This window comes from Mytilus edulis, chromosome 7 (assembly GCF_963676685.1).
Source record: "Mytilus edulis chromosome 7, xbMytEdul2.2, whole genome shotgun sequence".
Classification (NCBI taxonomy): Eukaryota; Metazoa; Mollusca; class Bivalvia; order Mytilida; family Mytilidae; genus Mytilus; species Mytilus edulis.
In genome coordinates, this window is record NC_092350.1 from 39,266,011 (window position 1) to 39,284,180 (window position 18,170).

The 18,170-nt window shown below is 33.7% G+C and overlaps 1 protein-coding gene across 1 annotated transcript in view; it reads left to right on the top strand.

The window, feature by feature from the left end:
* Positions 1-18,170, top strand: part of LOC139481427 (protein mono-ADP-ribosyltransferase PARP14-like) — a 42,593-nt gene that overhangs the window by 2,859 nt on the left and 21,564 nt on the right. Inside the window, exons 2-7 of the mRNA XM_071264751.1 lie at positions 3,038-4,079; positions 4,807-5,232; positions 8,202-8,284; positions 11,669-11,893; positions 12,321-12,530; positions 15,334-15,625. Coding sequence (XP_071120852.1) covers positions 3,062-4,079; positions 4,807-5,232; positions 8,202-8,284; positions 11,669-11,893; positions 12,321-12,530; positions 15,334-15,625 — 2,254 coding nt within the window. The 5' untranslated portion in view covers positions 3,038-3,061. The remainder of the gene's footprint in view (positions 1-3,037; positions 4,080-4,806; positions 5,233-8,201; positions 8,285-11,668; positions 11,894-12,320; positions 12,531-15,333; positions 15,626-18,170) is intronic.

Genomic DNA, 18,170 nt, shown 5'->3' on the forward strand with positions numbered 1-18,170 from the left:
TAGTTTCCAGACATTATTTTTTGGAACAGTGTATGGATCTCTCTGAAAAGATACCACAAGGTACCAGAAACGGATGGTTATGATTGGCCTTTTTTTATTTTGAGGGGGAGGGGAGTTTTAGCTCAAACCATTTAGGAATTAGGGACAAAAAAGGGGGAAAAGCAAGGGTGTTCTGGTTAATGGACAATTACTTTTAGGTAAAATTTTGACTACCTCCCTTACACTGCTTTGAAATTATTAAATGGGTAATTATGGTTGCTACCTCCATTAGAAATGTGAATTGAGACTTTAATTGTTGGGTTAGGGGTAATAAAAAGTTTGGGTTTTTTTTTTGGGGAGGGGGGGGGTGGGAGTCAATTCTCAACGGCTTAGTGTATTGCACAAAAAAAGGGGGGATTTTTTTTTGGGGGGGGGTCAATTCGCAACAGCATTGTGTATTGAACATTGAATATATATTCAAATCATATAACCAATTCAAAGTTCTTTGACTACAGTTATTCTGTGTAAGAAACCTATTATGTGTCAAATATTTAATTACAATCCAAATTCAGTCCTGTATCAAACGCGAATATTGTGTCCATTTTTGCCCCAACTGTTCAGGGTTGGACCTCTGCGGTCGTATCCAGCTGCGCTCGGCGAGGCAATTTATTATGTTGTGATGTTATACTATTGTTTTCGATATTGGTTTTGGTACTTTTAAACATTTAAACCCGCTGTAATTGTTTTTACCTGTTCTATGTCAAGAATCTGGTGTTCAGTAGTTGTCCTTGTTAATTTGGTTCATAACTGTTTCTCGTTTCTCGTTTTTTTTTTAATAGATTAGACTTTTGGTTCTCCAGTTTGAATGGTTTTACACTAGTCATTTTGGGGCCCTTTATAGCTTGCTGTTCGGTTTGAACCAAAGCTCCGTTTTGAAGACCGTACTTTAACCTGTAATGGTTTACTTTTATAAATTGTGACTTGGATGGAGAGTTGTCTCATTGGCCAATTTCGGATGGATATCTAGAGTAGATATAATTGACATGGTCATATACATTGTATAACACCTGTTAAGATTGGATATAGCTTTCCTGCCATTAGAACTCGAGGAGCCCTGGGTTGTGGCAGGGTTCTTTGAGTTCGACTCGATATCCCGAATGTTATGACGTCAATCCAATTAAATTTGAATGTAAACATATTTAGAGTAGGGGCATTGTACTTCCGGTAATCTAGAGACCTTACTCTTCAAAATTATTTACCGTTCATATGGAACTATAGTCAGAACTGGAGTTCCATTCGAACTTAGCCATTGGCACTCATACCACTTGTTCTTGTATCTATTAAATAACAAAACAGCATTACAAATAATATCAGCAGGAACCGGTCAAATTAACAAAACGTACAATTTGAGAGTTCTCGCATTTACTGACAGTTAGTGAAAGCCAAACACAATAAATAATTAAAAAATAATGCACCAGAGACTAACATCAACTAAACACGATTCATGGATATAGTATTTTAACTTCATGGACAGTCAAAGAAGACCTCACTTGTGCTTATTACATGTTCTGAAAGAACTAGTTTATCTTGACTTACATCTAGAAATTGACAATCAAGGTCGGTTGAAAACAAAACTTTACGACAAAAGAGATGATTTTAGCTTTCTAATTGTGAACTTTTCATTTTCGAAGTAGCAACATTCCAGCAGCACCTGCATACGGGGTATATATCTCCCAATGGATACGATATTCCCGTGCTTGTATTTCCTATCATGATTTTCTTGATAGAGGGTTGCTGATCACAAAGAAGCTATTAAACCAAGAGTTCCAAGTGGTGAAGTTGAAAGCATCCTTTCGTAAATTTTACGGACGCCATCATGAGTTGGTTGACCGTTATTGAATAACCGTTTCACAAATGGTATCGTATATGTTCCTTACGTCGTAATTTCAATGCCCTTCCCTTTCATGAATGTGACCTACCGAATTAGACTATTTACCGGATTTGTTATAACATAGGCAACACTACGGGTGCCACATATGGCGCAGGATCTGCTTACCCTACCGGAGCACCTGAGATCACCTCTTGTTTTTGATGGGGTGCGTGTTGCCTATTCTTCAGTTTTCTATGTTGTGTCATGTAGTGTTTGTCTCTTTGTCTTCTTTCATTTTTAGCCAGGCGTTGTCAGTTTATTTTCGATTTATGAGTTTGACTGTCCCTCTGGTATCTGTCATTCCTCTTTTATATATGTTTTAATAAATGTGATATTATATTTATCACAGAATTCCGTTTTGGTGCATCATAAATAAAACTATTCAGAAGAACCCAACATGATCAATTATTTATTAGTACCCTAGATAGTAGGACTACATTTGCACCATCGTACTGAGAAAAAATAAACTGGCATAAATATTACTTCCCGTCCAAACAGACTCTAAATTGAGTTCTTCAAACCACGTGTTTAGCATTATAATAACAAGAATTAATTATATTTAATGAAACAGATATTTAATTAACACAAATCATCACATAATCCTATCTGTTTTCTCTAATACATCACATGTATACGAGTTGGAATAGTGTGTTATTTCATAAAATTGTTTGAAATGTTGATATGCCAATTCTTACTTTCCAACCCTATCTACTTCCTGAATTTTTTACAACGTATGTGTACAAAACTATACTTTAAAAGAGAAAGATAATTACAGAGGTAAGTCAATAAGGAAACCTCGAGCAAACGTTGATCTGACCAATACATATAATGCTGATACATGAGAAGTCCGTAACAATATATGGAACTGTCGAAACGATACTATTATTTCTGTTAAAATATGTCCATTTGAAAAATAATTTAAGTAAGCACAACAGTTCGAACAATGATTATTTTATAAATTGTAACTTTCTTAGAATAAGAGTTACATTATTATTGTTTTGACTCATCCGTTATCACACCTTTCAGTTATCATCATACTTGGATTATTCTTTTTTTAATTGAGATGGTTTTGGATGATTGTTTGAAGTAAACAAAAAATTTAAATCACATAACATTCTTTTATTCCAGAAAGGAACAATAAGATTTTAAAATATGTCGTCGTCTTCAGACAGCGAAGAAGACAAATGGATTCCACCTTATGTATTTTCTGAACAAGCTCCATGTGGTAACACCATAATACATAATGATTTGAAAATAAATGGAGATAAATTGATCCAGAGATCATTCACATGTAGCAGCGAGGTTCCACAAACATTTTCATTGGGTGATGATATAGAAAGAATAGCTGTGAAGAAAAATACTAATTTAAGAACAATTCCTAGCGTTATAAGTGGAAACAGTTATGCCAATACATTCTTTAAAGATAACAGTTCAGTGAAAAATAAAGAAGACAATATTAGCAATCAGATTGAAAATGTTGCAAAAATTGATATCCAAGTAGGCAATTTTCAGAAAAAAGAAGAAATTGCTTACCAAACAAGAGAAGCCCAAGCAGCTGTTGGTCCTAGTCACATATCACAAAAACATGCCTTAATAACCGAGACGCGCATGGGAAGAGTAACAAGTAGTTTCAGCAAAACATGTTCTCCTTTTGAACAAAGTCACCACACAGAATCATCGGTTATTCAACCTTCTTCACTGTCTGAATTGATGAATCACCAAAATAATAAAAAAGATTCATTTTTCCTTAACACTCAAAGCTCTGATTCAGCAAAGACAGAATATACAGCCAAAGAAATCGCAGATTACTGCGTAAATGATCTTGAAATTTTACAAACCACAACTTGTGAAGCGACAAAGAAAGTACCGACTGTAAATGAAAATCCGTTCAGATTCACCGCAGGTAGTGAATCGGGCTATAAAGGGCACAGTCGCCCGTTACCTATGTCTACTAGTAAAATATTAAATAATCAAGAATCAAGTCATTCTGAACATGTTAAGCAGGATGTACCATGGAGAAAAAGGTATAAATATAGTAAAAACCATACGATTTATTTGACTCAAGCTGACATCACAACGCTTCCTGTAGATGTCATAATAGTTTCAGCTTATTTTAACGGAGGACGGCAGTGTACGAAAAAAGGATTGGCCAAAAGTGTAGATGATGCAGGTATGAAACCTTAATATATAAGTTAATGTATCTAAATCGAGTTTTGTTTAACATAACGGATGTAGAAAACATCTCCCTAAAATGTCGAAATGCGAAAAGCACGACGCTTCTAATTAGAAAGCATAACATATGTTGTTGTTTTTTTTTTGTTTTTTTTTTGGTTTTATATCGCAAACGGTAGTATTAACACATGTATACAACAACGACAATGCAAATTGCAGGGTTTATTCCCAGCTCTCTATGTCAAACCAATCTGAAAATAACCTGAAACATGAAAATACCATAAACATTAGCAACGAATGTAAAAAATCAATACCACAAATAAAATAATATGTTAGTTTTGGATTACTAGTCGTGTTTAGCATGTTTAGTGGCGAATAATTGTGACAATATGAATTATTTTGATTTTTAATATTATTGTATCCTATTTATATGTGGCGATTCAAAATAAATATATAAATAATTAATTAACCAAGGAATATGCTCTTATTCACAAAAATAAAAGACTAACGAATGTAAATTTGTTATTTGGACACGAATAGCTATTATAGCAAAATAATCTTTTATTGTTAATTTCACTGTAGAATAACTCAGTATAATTCATTTGAAACAATACTCCAAGATGATTAAATTGATAAAAGACAGAACTGATTTACACCTTCATAATGCTACAAGTTTAATAGTAACGTTAAATGTATTTATCACTTTTTTATATATATAATTACAGCCTTAAGGTCAGGCACTGAACACTTACAGCTAGTCGTAAACACAAATGGAAAGGTACCTGTCATTATTGGTACTACTGTTGACCAACTGCCTTGCAAAATGGTGATACATGCTATTGTTGAAATGTCCGATATACGTGTCAAACAAAATTCTTTTGTGGAGGACAGAATAATAGAATCGTTAAAAAAGGCAAATGTTCACTCCTACAGATCGGTAGCAATCCCTGGATTGTTCAGTGCTATAGAAATGAATCTAGCAGAATCCTCTGAGTTTTTGATTGTGGACGCTGTAAAAAAGTATTTTGAGATTTCTGTCAAATCATCAGTAGAAGATATATATTTTTGTGATATGAATGAAAAAAAGCTTGACAAATTCCAAACCATTATTTCGAAGGTTTATTCTCCCATAAGAATATATCCGCCTGCAGGTACATATGCTAAACTTAATAAAGTTAATGATTTAGTTTTCTATGAGTTTAAATTATACAATACTTAACTGTTTCATTGAAATTTTCATGACAGGAGATTAAAGAGGTGTTTACTACGAAGATGACAAAAAAACAAATAAAACTTAAGAACTGTGATATACTATTTCTCTATTACCGGTCAGTTTAAGTTCGATTTAAAAAAAAACCAGCCCAATAGATATAGGAAGATGTGGTGTGAGTGCCAATGAGACAACTCTCCATCCAAATAATATCAGATTATTACATGGCATTTTTCATATCGCATGTATTATCAGCCCTAGGTTCAATATCAGCCCAAGAGCCGCATGACTCGAGGGCTGATATTGACCGAGGGCTGATAATACATGCGATATGAAAAATGACATGTTATGATCTTTTTATCATATGCTTCAACAGTAGAGAAAAATAACAGATTCATATATTGATCCTTCTACGTGGTTCCCGAAAAGATCTTGAAAGAGTAAAAAGTTCACGGACGTCGGACCCAAAATTTGATACATTCAATAAGAAATCTTTCTATCATATGCCTCAACAGAGAGAAAAAGAAACATTTTAATATGGACGAATCGACAAAAAAATAATTCAACAATATACATAATGAAAATTGTTTGGAAAAGTCAACTTTTTTTAAAGTAACTTTCTAAATTATGTTTCAGAAAAACTTAAAAAATGCATTTATTTAATATTTTTTTTTAAATTAAATTTAATCATTTTACACAATATACTTTCCAGTATTCATATAATTGTTTTGTACACTACTTTGTAATGTTTTTCACTGAAAACGTAGCATTAAGGTGTATTTTCCGAAATTTGCCGAGTATCACCGGAATGCCATGTGATAACGATACGGAAAGGCATGTGATAACAATCGAAGCATGTGATAAACTTTTCATATCAGCCCGCTAAGCACCAATTCGAAAAATATAGAAAATACTTTAATTTAATGCTATTATCATACGGTAAAAATCATATGTTATTAAGTCTAAGTATATGATAACAATTTTTATCCTGCAATTGGGTGTTATACTATACAGATACAGCCCTACAGATATCGCTATGCTGTATCTGTATACTATACAGATATCACTTAAAGCCCCATCTACTGCCGGACTGAGTATTGTATGAACCTGCGTGACCTCAGAATGTGTATGACGTATCAATTGCAAATTAACGATTACTTTTATACGTTCTGTTTGTTTTCAAACATTTCTTTAGAGCAATAAGAATCACACCAATTTTCTGATAATATACACACATGAACAGCAGTCTTTTTTACGAAGACAACTATCGATTTCAAAACTTGAATGTGTATGATTGTGCAACAAAAACAACCATGTCAATTTCAGCATGCATGTTTAGGAAATGTCGAGTCTGAAGCGTAGGACAACTCGTACACTCCTGTTTCAAAATGGACAATATTTTGTTATTTGTTTTTACTGTTGAAATAAGTTGTTATGTTATAATAGATAATTATTCACCTTGAGTGATGTATTATTGTTGACCATTCGATGATTCTTTTTTGCGAACCCTTCTTCAGCTGAATGTGTGATAACTGTATCGTATTACTACACGGGTCTCAAGGGATTTTAGATTAAAAAAAAATGCAAAACATATGTTTTTATGTCTTTCAAAACACAAATAATATACAGGAATAATTGCAGGATAAAAACAATAACTGTCAAGTTAGTGTCTTTAAATATCAGCTGTATTTGTACTCGGCTCGAAATAGGTGTAATAGCTCGCTACAAGCTCGCATACACCTTGTTTCCTAGCCTAGCTACAGCTGATATTTAAAGACACTAAACAGTTATTGTCTATATAAAAGTAAACCATTATAGGTTTGTTAGTAGCTTGATGCGCAATATATCAGAACAAGATCAATTCAAGGATTTCATTTTAATTAGGGTGGTGGTTTGTTAAATTGTCGTAGATTTGTAAGGTTTGAAATGATAACAAAAAGTCATGTTCTCTAAAAGGAGCGTGACAGGGTATTTTGACAGGGATAAGCGTCTAATGATATGCATGCATAAACCACCATAAATATTCAAACTTATACAAAAAGCCACAGACGGTAAAAAAAACCCACATCAGTAACTTTTCAGATGAGACAACCATTATGTGAATCATGCGATTCTCTCAGGCTCTGTTGTGCCATATTATTTGCATCTCCTTACAGAAAAATGCATTGAGTGTGTGAGTAAAAGTAATACCTTTGATTAGCTTGCTTGCTTTCTGCACTGTTCAGTCATTATTATGTTATGTATACTACCCTCCTTTAAAAGTAGACTAATCCGCGACAGATTTGGAGAAACAATCTAGCTTTAGGTATGACTAGTACTAGACTAGCTACTTCTTAAGGATGGTAGTATAGTCAACTTAAAAATAAAATCACGGTTCAGCTAGAAAACAAGCTAGCCAAAGATACTACCTTTACCAACCAAAGATACTACCTTTACCAACGCACTCAATGCATTTTGTTGTAATGAATTTATGAAACATTGATTATCTACTAATGTGTGTTATCTAGAACATATCTTGACATGCAAAACATTAGGAAATAATTTAATTAATTTACAATAAGAAATTAAAAAAATACTAAAAAGTAAAATCACAAAAATACTGAACTTAGAGGAAGATCAATTGGGAAAGTCCATAATCACATGGCAAAATCAAATAACAAAACGCATCAAAAACGAATGGACAAGAACTGTCATATTCCTGACTTGGTACAGGCATTTTCAAATGTAGAAAATGGTGGATTAAACCTGGTTCTATAGCGCTAACCCTCTCACTTTTGTAATGACAGTCTCATCAATTTCCGATATTTTTACATTGATGCGTTAAATAAACAGACACAATAAATATAATAGTCAAAATATGGGTACATCAGTCATAAGAATTCTTTTCCCTAACGACTATTTTTATTACAGCAGATATTTTTGTTAAGCAGTATGACAAAGCTGGAAAAAGAGAACATATACAGTTTTGTATCGGAGATATAACAAACCGGAAGGCAAGTTATTTGCTCGATTATGATGCATATAGCATAGACATTAACATTTGTATAGTATCTTTAATATCACAAGCTTCGCTTTCTTTCTCTTTCTCTTTGTTTTTGTTTGTATTGGTTTCATGAAATTTTTCGGAAACTATCAATTTTATTTTCCCAGTAGAGGGCTGCATTTATCTTATTTCTTTATCTTAAATAAGTCTTAGAAAAATTTGATGTGTATAAAAAAAAATCAAATCAACAATTCATGAAATTGAGTTTTCCTTATGCAAATTGTGTGAATGGTTTTGTTGATAAATTCAAATGCTACCAAAATATGAATTCTTGAGAAAGAATAGACAAAATCAGGGTTAGCAGATTTCTAAGTTACGTATGTTTAACCATACAATTTTCAACATTAAACGCACTGTCGGAACGGATGAACTGCATTGCACACGGCTTTGTTTTCTGTAATTGTCTGAACTCCTCTGACGTTGGTATCATTTTCGTATTAATAATAGTACTATTCCGGAACGGTTTTGAAAAAACGATTCGCCTTCGAGAAGATCTGGATGAAATATGGACTCGATCGGCCCAAAAACACCAATGCCAAATTTCTGCTGATCATGCACGTTCGTGAGGACAACGTCCGGAAATCACATAATATTGTTACGATCTTAATCCGAAAGATCCGATTTGGAACGACATATTCACGATTGTAATCCGTTACGACAAAATCGGCTACGTTTCCCCGAATGTTACGGGACGCACATCAAGCTGGGATCACACAATCACATTTTTTACTGACGTCCTTGAAAGGAGCATTCCAGATAATAACTTGTTAAAAGTCTGACTAAGATATTGTAAATCGTGGCTGAACTTTCAAACTTTTATTAAAATTTGTAAAAACATTTATTTAATAACGACAACAATCAGATATTGCCCATCACAATCTGTTGGACCGCATCGCAAACTGCATTATCTGGACTCAGTCGTATCGTGTTCTGTAATTGTCAGGACTCAGCCGATGGTATTATTGCCGAATTTCGATTTAATAACTGGACTGTTCAAGAACAGTTGCGTCAAAGACGGCTCGCAATCGGAATGCAATCTGGACTCGATCGACAAAAAAAACCAGCAATGACAATTCTATCCAGACCCTGTCCGTTCCACAGGACAGCGTCCAAAAAAACACAGAACATTGTTACGAATTTGACCCGATACAGCAGAATCTGTCACGACATAATAACGATTGTAAACCGACTTGATAAAATCGGATGAGTTTCCCGAATGTTACGGGACGTATACTACAGCGTTCATGCAATAATAGGACATTCCAGATCATTGAGGAAAGTAATCCGACTTTTTTACTTTTCATGCCTTAGCGCTGTCTGATCTCAAAAGGACGAAATAATCGGCACTGTGTGAACGCCACATAATTGACGGGGTGCTTGACCGACTTACCGGACCATTCCCGATCATCATAGATACACGGATTAAAATATTCTAGATCATTGATGATAGTAATCAGAATTTTAACTTTTCATGTCTTAGCGCAGACTGATCTCAAATGGGAGCCATAACCGGCACTGTGTGAACGCTGCATTAGCTCACTTGCCTTAGCCCACTCCCTCAGGCAAAGTTGACTTTAGATGAATTTGGCTATCTATTTTAGATATGTTTGTAATATAGCTCTTCAACGGTTTTCGTACTTATACATCCCCGATTTTAAATGTTTGGCTTTGGGCGTTCCTGATGAATTGTTTGACCCAAAGACGTCCGTTCTCTGTCGTAATCTTTTAACTGTCTGTGTCTAGTCTGAAACTACTGAGTCAATTGGAACTAAGTTAGGCCACGATCTTCCAAGACATATCGATTTGTAAAAAAAATATGGTCGATGATCCATTCAATCCAATGCCTATCAACATGGCATTCAATGCTTGAAATATATAGGAAAACAAAATGTCTATTATCTTTAAAACTGTTATAGATAAACACATCATAGATACCAGGATTAAAATTTTATATTCACGCCAGACGCGCGTTTCGTCTACAAAAGACTTATCAGTGACGCTCAAATCCAAAACAGTTTAGAAAAAAAACCACAAATAAATTATGACTTGAAGAGCATTGAGGACCGATATTTCTAAAAGTTTTGCCAAATACAACTAAGGTAATCTATTCCGGAGGTAGGAAAGCCTTAGTATTTCAAAAATTCAAAAGTTTTGTAAACAGTTAATTAATAAATATGACCATGTCAATGATAAATCATGTAAGCACAGAAGTGCTGACTACTGGGCTGGTGATACCCTCGGGGAAATAAATCTCCACCAGCAGTGGCATCGACCCAGTGGTTGTAAATAAACTCATCACAGATACACGGATTAAAATTTTATATTTACGTCAGACGCGCGTTTCGTCTACAAAAGACTCATCAATGACGCTCAAATCCAAAAAAGTATAAAAAAACAAACAAATAAAGTACGAAATTGAAGAGCATTGAGGACCGATATTTCTAAACGTTTTGCCAAATACAGCTAAGGTAATATATTCCTGAGGTAGAAAAGCCTTAGTGAAATCAAAATTTCAAAAGTTTTGTTAAGAATTTTATTTTTTTAATATGACCATATCAATTATAGTGCTGACTCATTTTGAACAATAATTTTACAATAGCTTTGAAATTCAGTTTAAGATGTTTGAAAAGATAAAGTGAAACTATCAATGGAAAAAAAAATAGGTAAAAATTGATGAAAAATGGGAAAATCATCAAAATTGGGTATTTTCAAAGGGCCGTAACAAAAAAAGGAGTGCACCACTGAATGATTTTGTCTTCACCAATTATGTTTTAAGTCTTAAAAATCAGGTTGAGAAAAAAAAATTGATTCTCAGAGGTGTACATCCTTAAAGAGGTTGGATGGATACCATTAAGCCGAATTCAATAATAATCTAGTGTATAGCTATAGGAAGATGTGGTGTGACTGCTAATGAGAAAACTCTCCATCCAAATAACAATTTAAAAAGGTAAACTATTGTAGGTCAATATACGGCCTTCAACACGGAGCCTTGGCTCACACCGAACACCAAGCTATAAAGGGCCCCAAACTTACTAGTGTAAAACCATTCAAACGGAAAAACCAACGGTCTAATTTATATAAAAAAAAACGAGAAACATATACATATTTTTCTGTAATGTCAGTAATATCTTAGTTTTGATCTAGCCCTAAACACTGACAGTATAGATTCAAGTTTGATAGATCCTGACAAGTATGAGCAAATATAACTATGAGTAAACGTTGATGAGTTCTTGACTAAAATGACTAGCATTTGTTGTATAATACAAACAGTAAATTTAGACTATTAATCTTTTAAAAAATTTTAATACTTATATTTTATTCTTGTTTTTGATAGGTTGACATAATTGTTAATGTCTTGGGTAGTGAAATGAATTTAAAAGACGGAACATTATCAAAATCAATAGTCGATAAAGCTGGTCAGGAGGTTTTAACTGAGATGAGAAAGCTAATATCGGTTGACCAAAACAACTTCATAGTGACAGGAGGCGGACGGTTGTCCTGTAAGAAAATAATTCATGGCGTGTTACGTCATTGGGGGAAACCGGATGAAAGTAAAGAGGTTAGTAAAATAAAACAATTGAGGAACCAATTATCTTTTAAGTTATATATATATATATAAACTCAACTGTATTCTTCTTTTGTCTAAATTCTAATAACCGTAACAGTTACAAAAGCTGTGCTCAAATGGACCGATTACTCGTAAATTATAATTTATTAACACATACTGCCATGTTTCGATGAATATCATATTTGGAGAATTGTTTTAAATGATTATGAATACCTTTAAAAAAAACCTGCTTTATGTCAGTATGGTAACGTAAAACATAAATAGCCAGAATAAAAACAATACATGCCGATAAATAGAAAAGCTATAACATAGATATCTTTCATGAATTTTACAGGAACCAAATAATCTAAACTGGACGGAATGTAAAAAATATAACTATGGTTGATTTATTTATTTTTCTTATAAATCTAATTTCCAGACTTTGCAGTATTTTATGCAGCACTGTTTGGTCTTAGCAGAAAGCATGAGCATGCGTTCGATAGCATTTCCTGCTGTTGGGACAGGATTTCATAAGTATCCACCGGATATTGTTGCCAGGGAAATGTTCAGTCAAACAATGGCATTTTCTACTTCATATCTGACGAAAATTGAATTTATTGTTTTTCATGACAACACTGACGTTATCAAGGTAAACCTTCACTATAAATTGATATTTTACGCAAAAAAACCTTGTAGTTTTACGATAAAATTACACAAAATCAACTTAGACGTTGTTCCTCTACCTTGGATATAATTTGAAAAACAAATTGGTTAAGATCGATTACATATTTCACACAGCAAACATATTTCTCCATATTTTAGCCGTACATATTGGTAAATGTAACAGCTTAAACATTCAACTTTAACACTACGGGACTGCACCTAAGCAAGGTTAAACAAGGACAATTGATGTTTAAAATACATTATTAATCAACGATGCTTAGTGTGAATTAGGAATCAAAAGTTATGCCATACAGTTCTTTGAATTGAAAAAAAAAATATGCCCAAAGACAAAAGTTAATTAAAACTTAATTTGACCAAAGTATTTTATGTAGACGTAACTGTACGTCTGAAGTATTGACTGTGAAGCCTGGTATCTGTGTTTTAAAACCAATGGGGTGATGCCACTTGTACATGTAATAGATGTTTTGTTTTCAAAGGTTTTACTAGTCCAAAGGTCATCATGTAATATCATTGATATGATCATGTCCTGTAAATCATCTGTTGATAAAACATTTTTATAATCAAAAACTCTATAGTATATCTCATCTAAGGAAGAGTTAGACTTATAGTTATCAAAGCTCTTTAACTTCGTGACCTATTTTAAACTTCGAACTGTTTTGAATCGATAACACGTCGATTAATATCATGTAGAAAAATCGAAGTTTAATTATAAAAGAGGGAAAAATATACCAGAGGGACAGTAAAACTCACATAAGCCATGTATCTTAAATGAGGTCTTCGTATAAGTACAAAAATGGTTTGAGATAGTCTTTTTGATTCAAGCCCTCTTTTTATTTTGTTCAATACTTTAACTCAATTATTTTTTACAAAAAACACTTTACTCTTTAACGCTGATACTATAGACGACAAAAACATAGGTTCAAGAAAATTTAACAATACTCTTAAGTTAAATCACAAAACTAAGAAGAAAATTCAAAAAAGGAAAGTCTCTAATCAAAAGCCAAAATCAAAATCTCAAACACATCAAATGACTGGATAACAATGTCATGTTCCTGACTTGGTACATAGACATAAAAACACAAGTGAACATTCCTTTCTCAATTTTATAATAACATCGAATAAAGAATGCCACTGAAATCAGTTAATATGCATTGTCAAATTGAACTTTTCAATTTTAATTGATAAACTAAATCGTAGACTTTGATAAAAAAAAAAAACTAAAAAAAACACTAATTCATCATTGCTTTTCGTGTTTTCAATATACATATGTATCAAATATTTGAAAGTACAATTAACTAGTCCAATTAAATAGTTGTCGTTTTGTGTATTCGATATTAGATGCTTTCGACGGTTACATGTAATCGGTTACCATTAACGCTAAATGTTGACAAAACTTATAGAAATTGTGCATATTTACAAAAATATTTCACCATTGTACTTAAGAGCAGATTTTATGGAGCGATAGTTTGAGCAATTCTTAAAAACACAACAAATATCATGTACAAATCTCAAATTAATTTGATTACCGGTTTATGATGTTCATACAGATTATATAATGGATTGAATTATAATTGCAATTTCAAATTCGTAAAAAGAATATCGATTTTAAGATCCAAACCAAACCATCATGGACTTTACAATCACATAATAGTTCTATATTTTAACACATATATATTAAGGAAATTTCCATTTCTGTGTAGCAGCATTTCATGAGATAATGTTTAAGTTGTAGATATATTTATTCTAGATGATACGATATTCCAGAGTTGGGTTTCCTATCATGACTAACTTGGCAAATGATTGTTCTGTACAATGTACGTACAAGGACACAACCATGGACTCAAAATGGAAAAGTTAAGTTCATCCCTTTGAAATGTTTTACGGATTCGATCATAAATTTGATGGCTGTGACATGTGTGATGTACATCTATATTGCATAGATGACCATTGACATGTTCTATAAAAGTTACAGTCCTGGTCCTTATCGCGGTTGTAACATCTCCGAATACGACTTATCAGTTATGTTTTATTAGCAACAAAAAATTTTCCACTAGTGCAGCAGGAACTGCTAATCCTTTTGTTGACATTTCAGTTCACCCTCAAATTGTGTGACAATCACGCATACTTTACTTTTCTGTGTAGTGTTTAGTAGATCTGTTAGTATGTTTATCGGTTAGTCGTGTTTCTATTTAGTCATGGTAGTGTCTAATTGTTTTTGACTTAATGTTTTCTGGATGCTCCCACCCCCATCGAATCTTCTCTTTTTCTTATAACGTAAGATATGGACAGTAAACAAATATTATCGACAAAAGGGTTCGTTCTGTTTTTAATCGGATAATAATTGTTTGGGATGCGGAACTTTTCATATACTTGATTTCTTGAGCATTTTGAAACACACATCCACAATCGTCTCGCATCTAGTAGTCTTTGCCTAGATTGGAAATATTTATAAAGAATTACTCGGCAGTAAAATGTTAATTCGTGAGAGGTATAGCGATTTGAGTATGTATCTTTATCGCAGTTGGATTATACGGGTTGGTATGGTATAGGGAACCCGCATCTTGCATAATCAAAGTATAAACCTGATACCTTTGTTTTACATTTCGGAATAAAATATGACCATAAAAAGGTTTCGTTTTTATTAATTAGCAGGTATTTTATAAATTGCAATTACATGTAAGAGTGGAGACTTAATTTATTATAAGAATAATAAATTATTTTAGAATAACTGGCATACTCGTCTACTTTACGTTCATGTTTCATTTCAGCCATTCGAAGCAGAAATGAAGAAATGTTTGAACGATCAAACTATTCGAAACAAACCATTTACACACTCCTCAAAGACGGATAATTCATTAAAAAATACGTCGTCGTTTCAACTACGTAGATCTCAATCACATTTCAATTCTAGAGGTGCACAGAACGATCAATTCAAAAATGTTAAACAACAACACAGCAAAGATAGAAGACCCGACTCCTCTCCGCCACAATTCAAATATGGAGCGTTTTCATCTCAACTGAATTATGTTGATCCTTACCCTGGGAAAAGTCTGTCGGCTGGTAATGTATTCTTTTTGTGTATATAGAGTCTACCACTGATTCGAGAGTGATATATATTTTTCTGACACTAGTTTTTAAATTAGAAAAAAACGTAATGATGAACGAGATGCTGTATTAAAATAGGTTAACTAATGGTTAAAATGATATATGTTTTTTATCATTTGCAACAACTAGTAAATAGTGTTCTTTGTATGAAACCAACATACATTTTTCACTACGTAACAGTAGCAAAATCAGAGAAAGGCAAATCAAAAACCCAACATACTTTATGTCATCATTGAATTTTAAACAATAAATAAATTTTAACCAATACAACACGATGAAAATAGAAAAGAATAAAAAATATGAACCATTTTGGAAAATAAATATTCCTTTTTACTTTTTGATAATAGAGAACATGAAAAAAAAAAATGCCAGGGAAATATCAGAGTCACATTTAATAAAGTAATTATAATTCCATGTCACACATGTTCATAGGTATAAATCATATATTTAAAGTTAAGAAGATCACATTAGTTTGAGACATGTTTTAATATTTTTTCCAATCAATGCATCTTTAAATAAGGGTTAGGACACAAGGCAAAAAGTTTCTTCTGTCAAACAACTCATCATCTTAAATATACCTAAAAGTATTGAGTTCATCAGGCTTAACTATAGATTCTTCCAATCTTTAACATGTTTCACCCAAATAACCGAGTTTTTACAGTGATATATACATATAATTCGTCTAAACATCAGCCCAACAACGTTATTGTTCTTCCCCCGCCGGTATTCGAACTCGTGCTACTGTGATATCGTGACACCAAAGAGCATTGCACTATACCCGGCGCGCTAGACCACTCGACCACCTAGGCTCTTAAAAAAGAGATTTCGATTGCCGGATGTTACCTTTCCTCGTCAGTTTTATTCTAGCGTCGTAACACAGTACATGGTATAAAAGGCATGGAGATGTAATTGTTAAATTTTGGCCTTCCCTCACCGGGATTCGAAACTGGGATATCGTAGCACTAGACCACTCGACCACCTTTGTTTTTGGAATAGAGCTTTCGGTCGCTGGGTGTTACCTTTCCTCGTCAGTTTTAATCTAGCGTTGTAACGCAGTACTTTGATCTATAAAGCATGAACATGTAATTAATACAGATCAGTTAAATTATCTATTGTAAATGAAACTATAAATTAATGTAAGATGCAGTCACAGAAATAATAATATTATACGTACGTCTGAACTAGTGACGACTCTACAACAGATCTTGTCCTTCGGATCACCAGCAATGATGGTGATACATGGCTAAAAAGACATTTTGTATATATTATTCGTCTCAACATCAGCACAACAATGTTAGATCTGTAGATTTACGTTAGCAATTTTTGTCTTCCCTTGCCGGGATACGAACTCATGCTACTGAGATATCGTGGCACCAAATCGCAATGCAGTATACCAGACGCGCTAGTCCACTCGACCACCTATATATATATGCTGATCTGATCTGTAACAATAACATCTTCATGCCTTATATATCATGTACTGTAGTACGCCGCTAGATTAAAACTGACGTGGAAAGGTAACACATGCCCACCAAAAGCTCTTTTTTTGAGAGCCCAGGTGGTCGTGTGGTCTAGCGGGACGGCTGCAGTGCAGGCGATTTGGTGTCACGATATCACAGTAGCATGGGTTCGAATCCCGGCGAGGGAAGAACCAAAAATTTGCGAAAGCAAATTTACAGATCTAACATTGTTGGGTTGATGTTTAGACGAGTTGTATATACATTATGTACACAGCCATGTATCACCATCATTGATGGCGATCCGATGGATACATCTGTTGTAGGGTTGTCACTGACTCAGACGTACTTATGAATATAATTATTTTCTGTGACTGTATCTTACATTAATTTGTAGGATCCTTTACTATAGATAATTTAGCTGATCTGTAACAATAACATCTTCATGCCTTATATATCATGTACTGTAGTACGCCGCTAGATTAAAACTGACGTGGAAAGGTAACACATGCCCACCGAAAGCTCTTTTTTTGAGAGCCCAGGTGGTCGTGTGGTCTAGCGGGACGGCTGCAGTGCAGGCGATTTGGTGTCACGATATCACAGTAGCATGGGTTCGAATCCCGGCGAGGGAAGAACCAAAAATTTGCGAAAGCAAATTTACAGATCTAACATTGTTGGGTTGATGTTTAGACGAGTTGTATATACATTATGTACACAGCCATGTATCACATCATTGATGGCGATCCGATGGATACATCTGTTGTAGGGTTGTCACTGACTCAGACGTACTTATGAATATAATTATTTTCTGTGACTGTATCTTACATTAATTTGTAGGATCCTTTACTATAGATAATTTAGCTGATCTGTAACAATAACATCTTCATGCCTTATATATCATGTACTGTAGTACGCCGCTAGATTAAAACTGACGTGGAAAGGTAACACATGCCCACCGAAAGCTCTTTTTTTGAGAGCCCAGGTGGTCGTGTGGTCTAGCGGGACGGCTGCAGTGCAGGCGATTTGGTGTCACGATATCACAG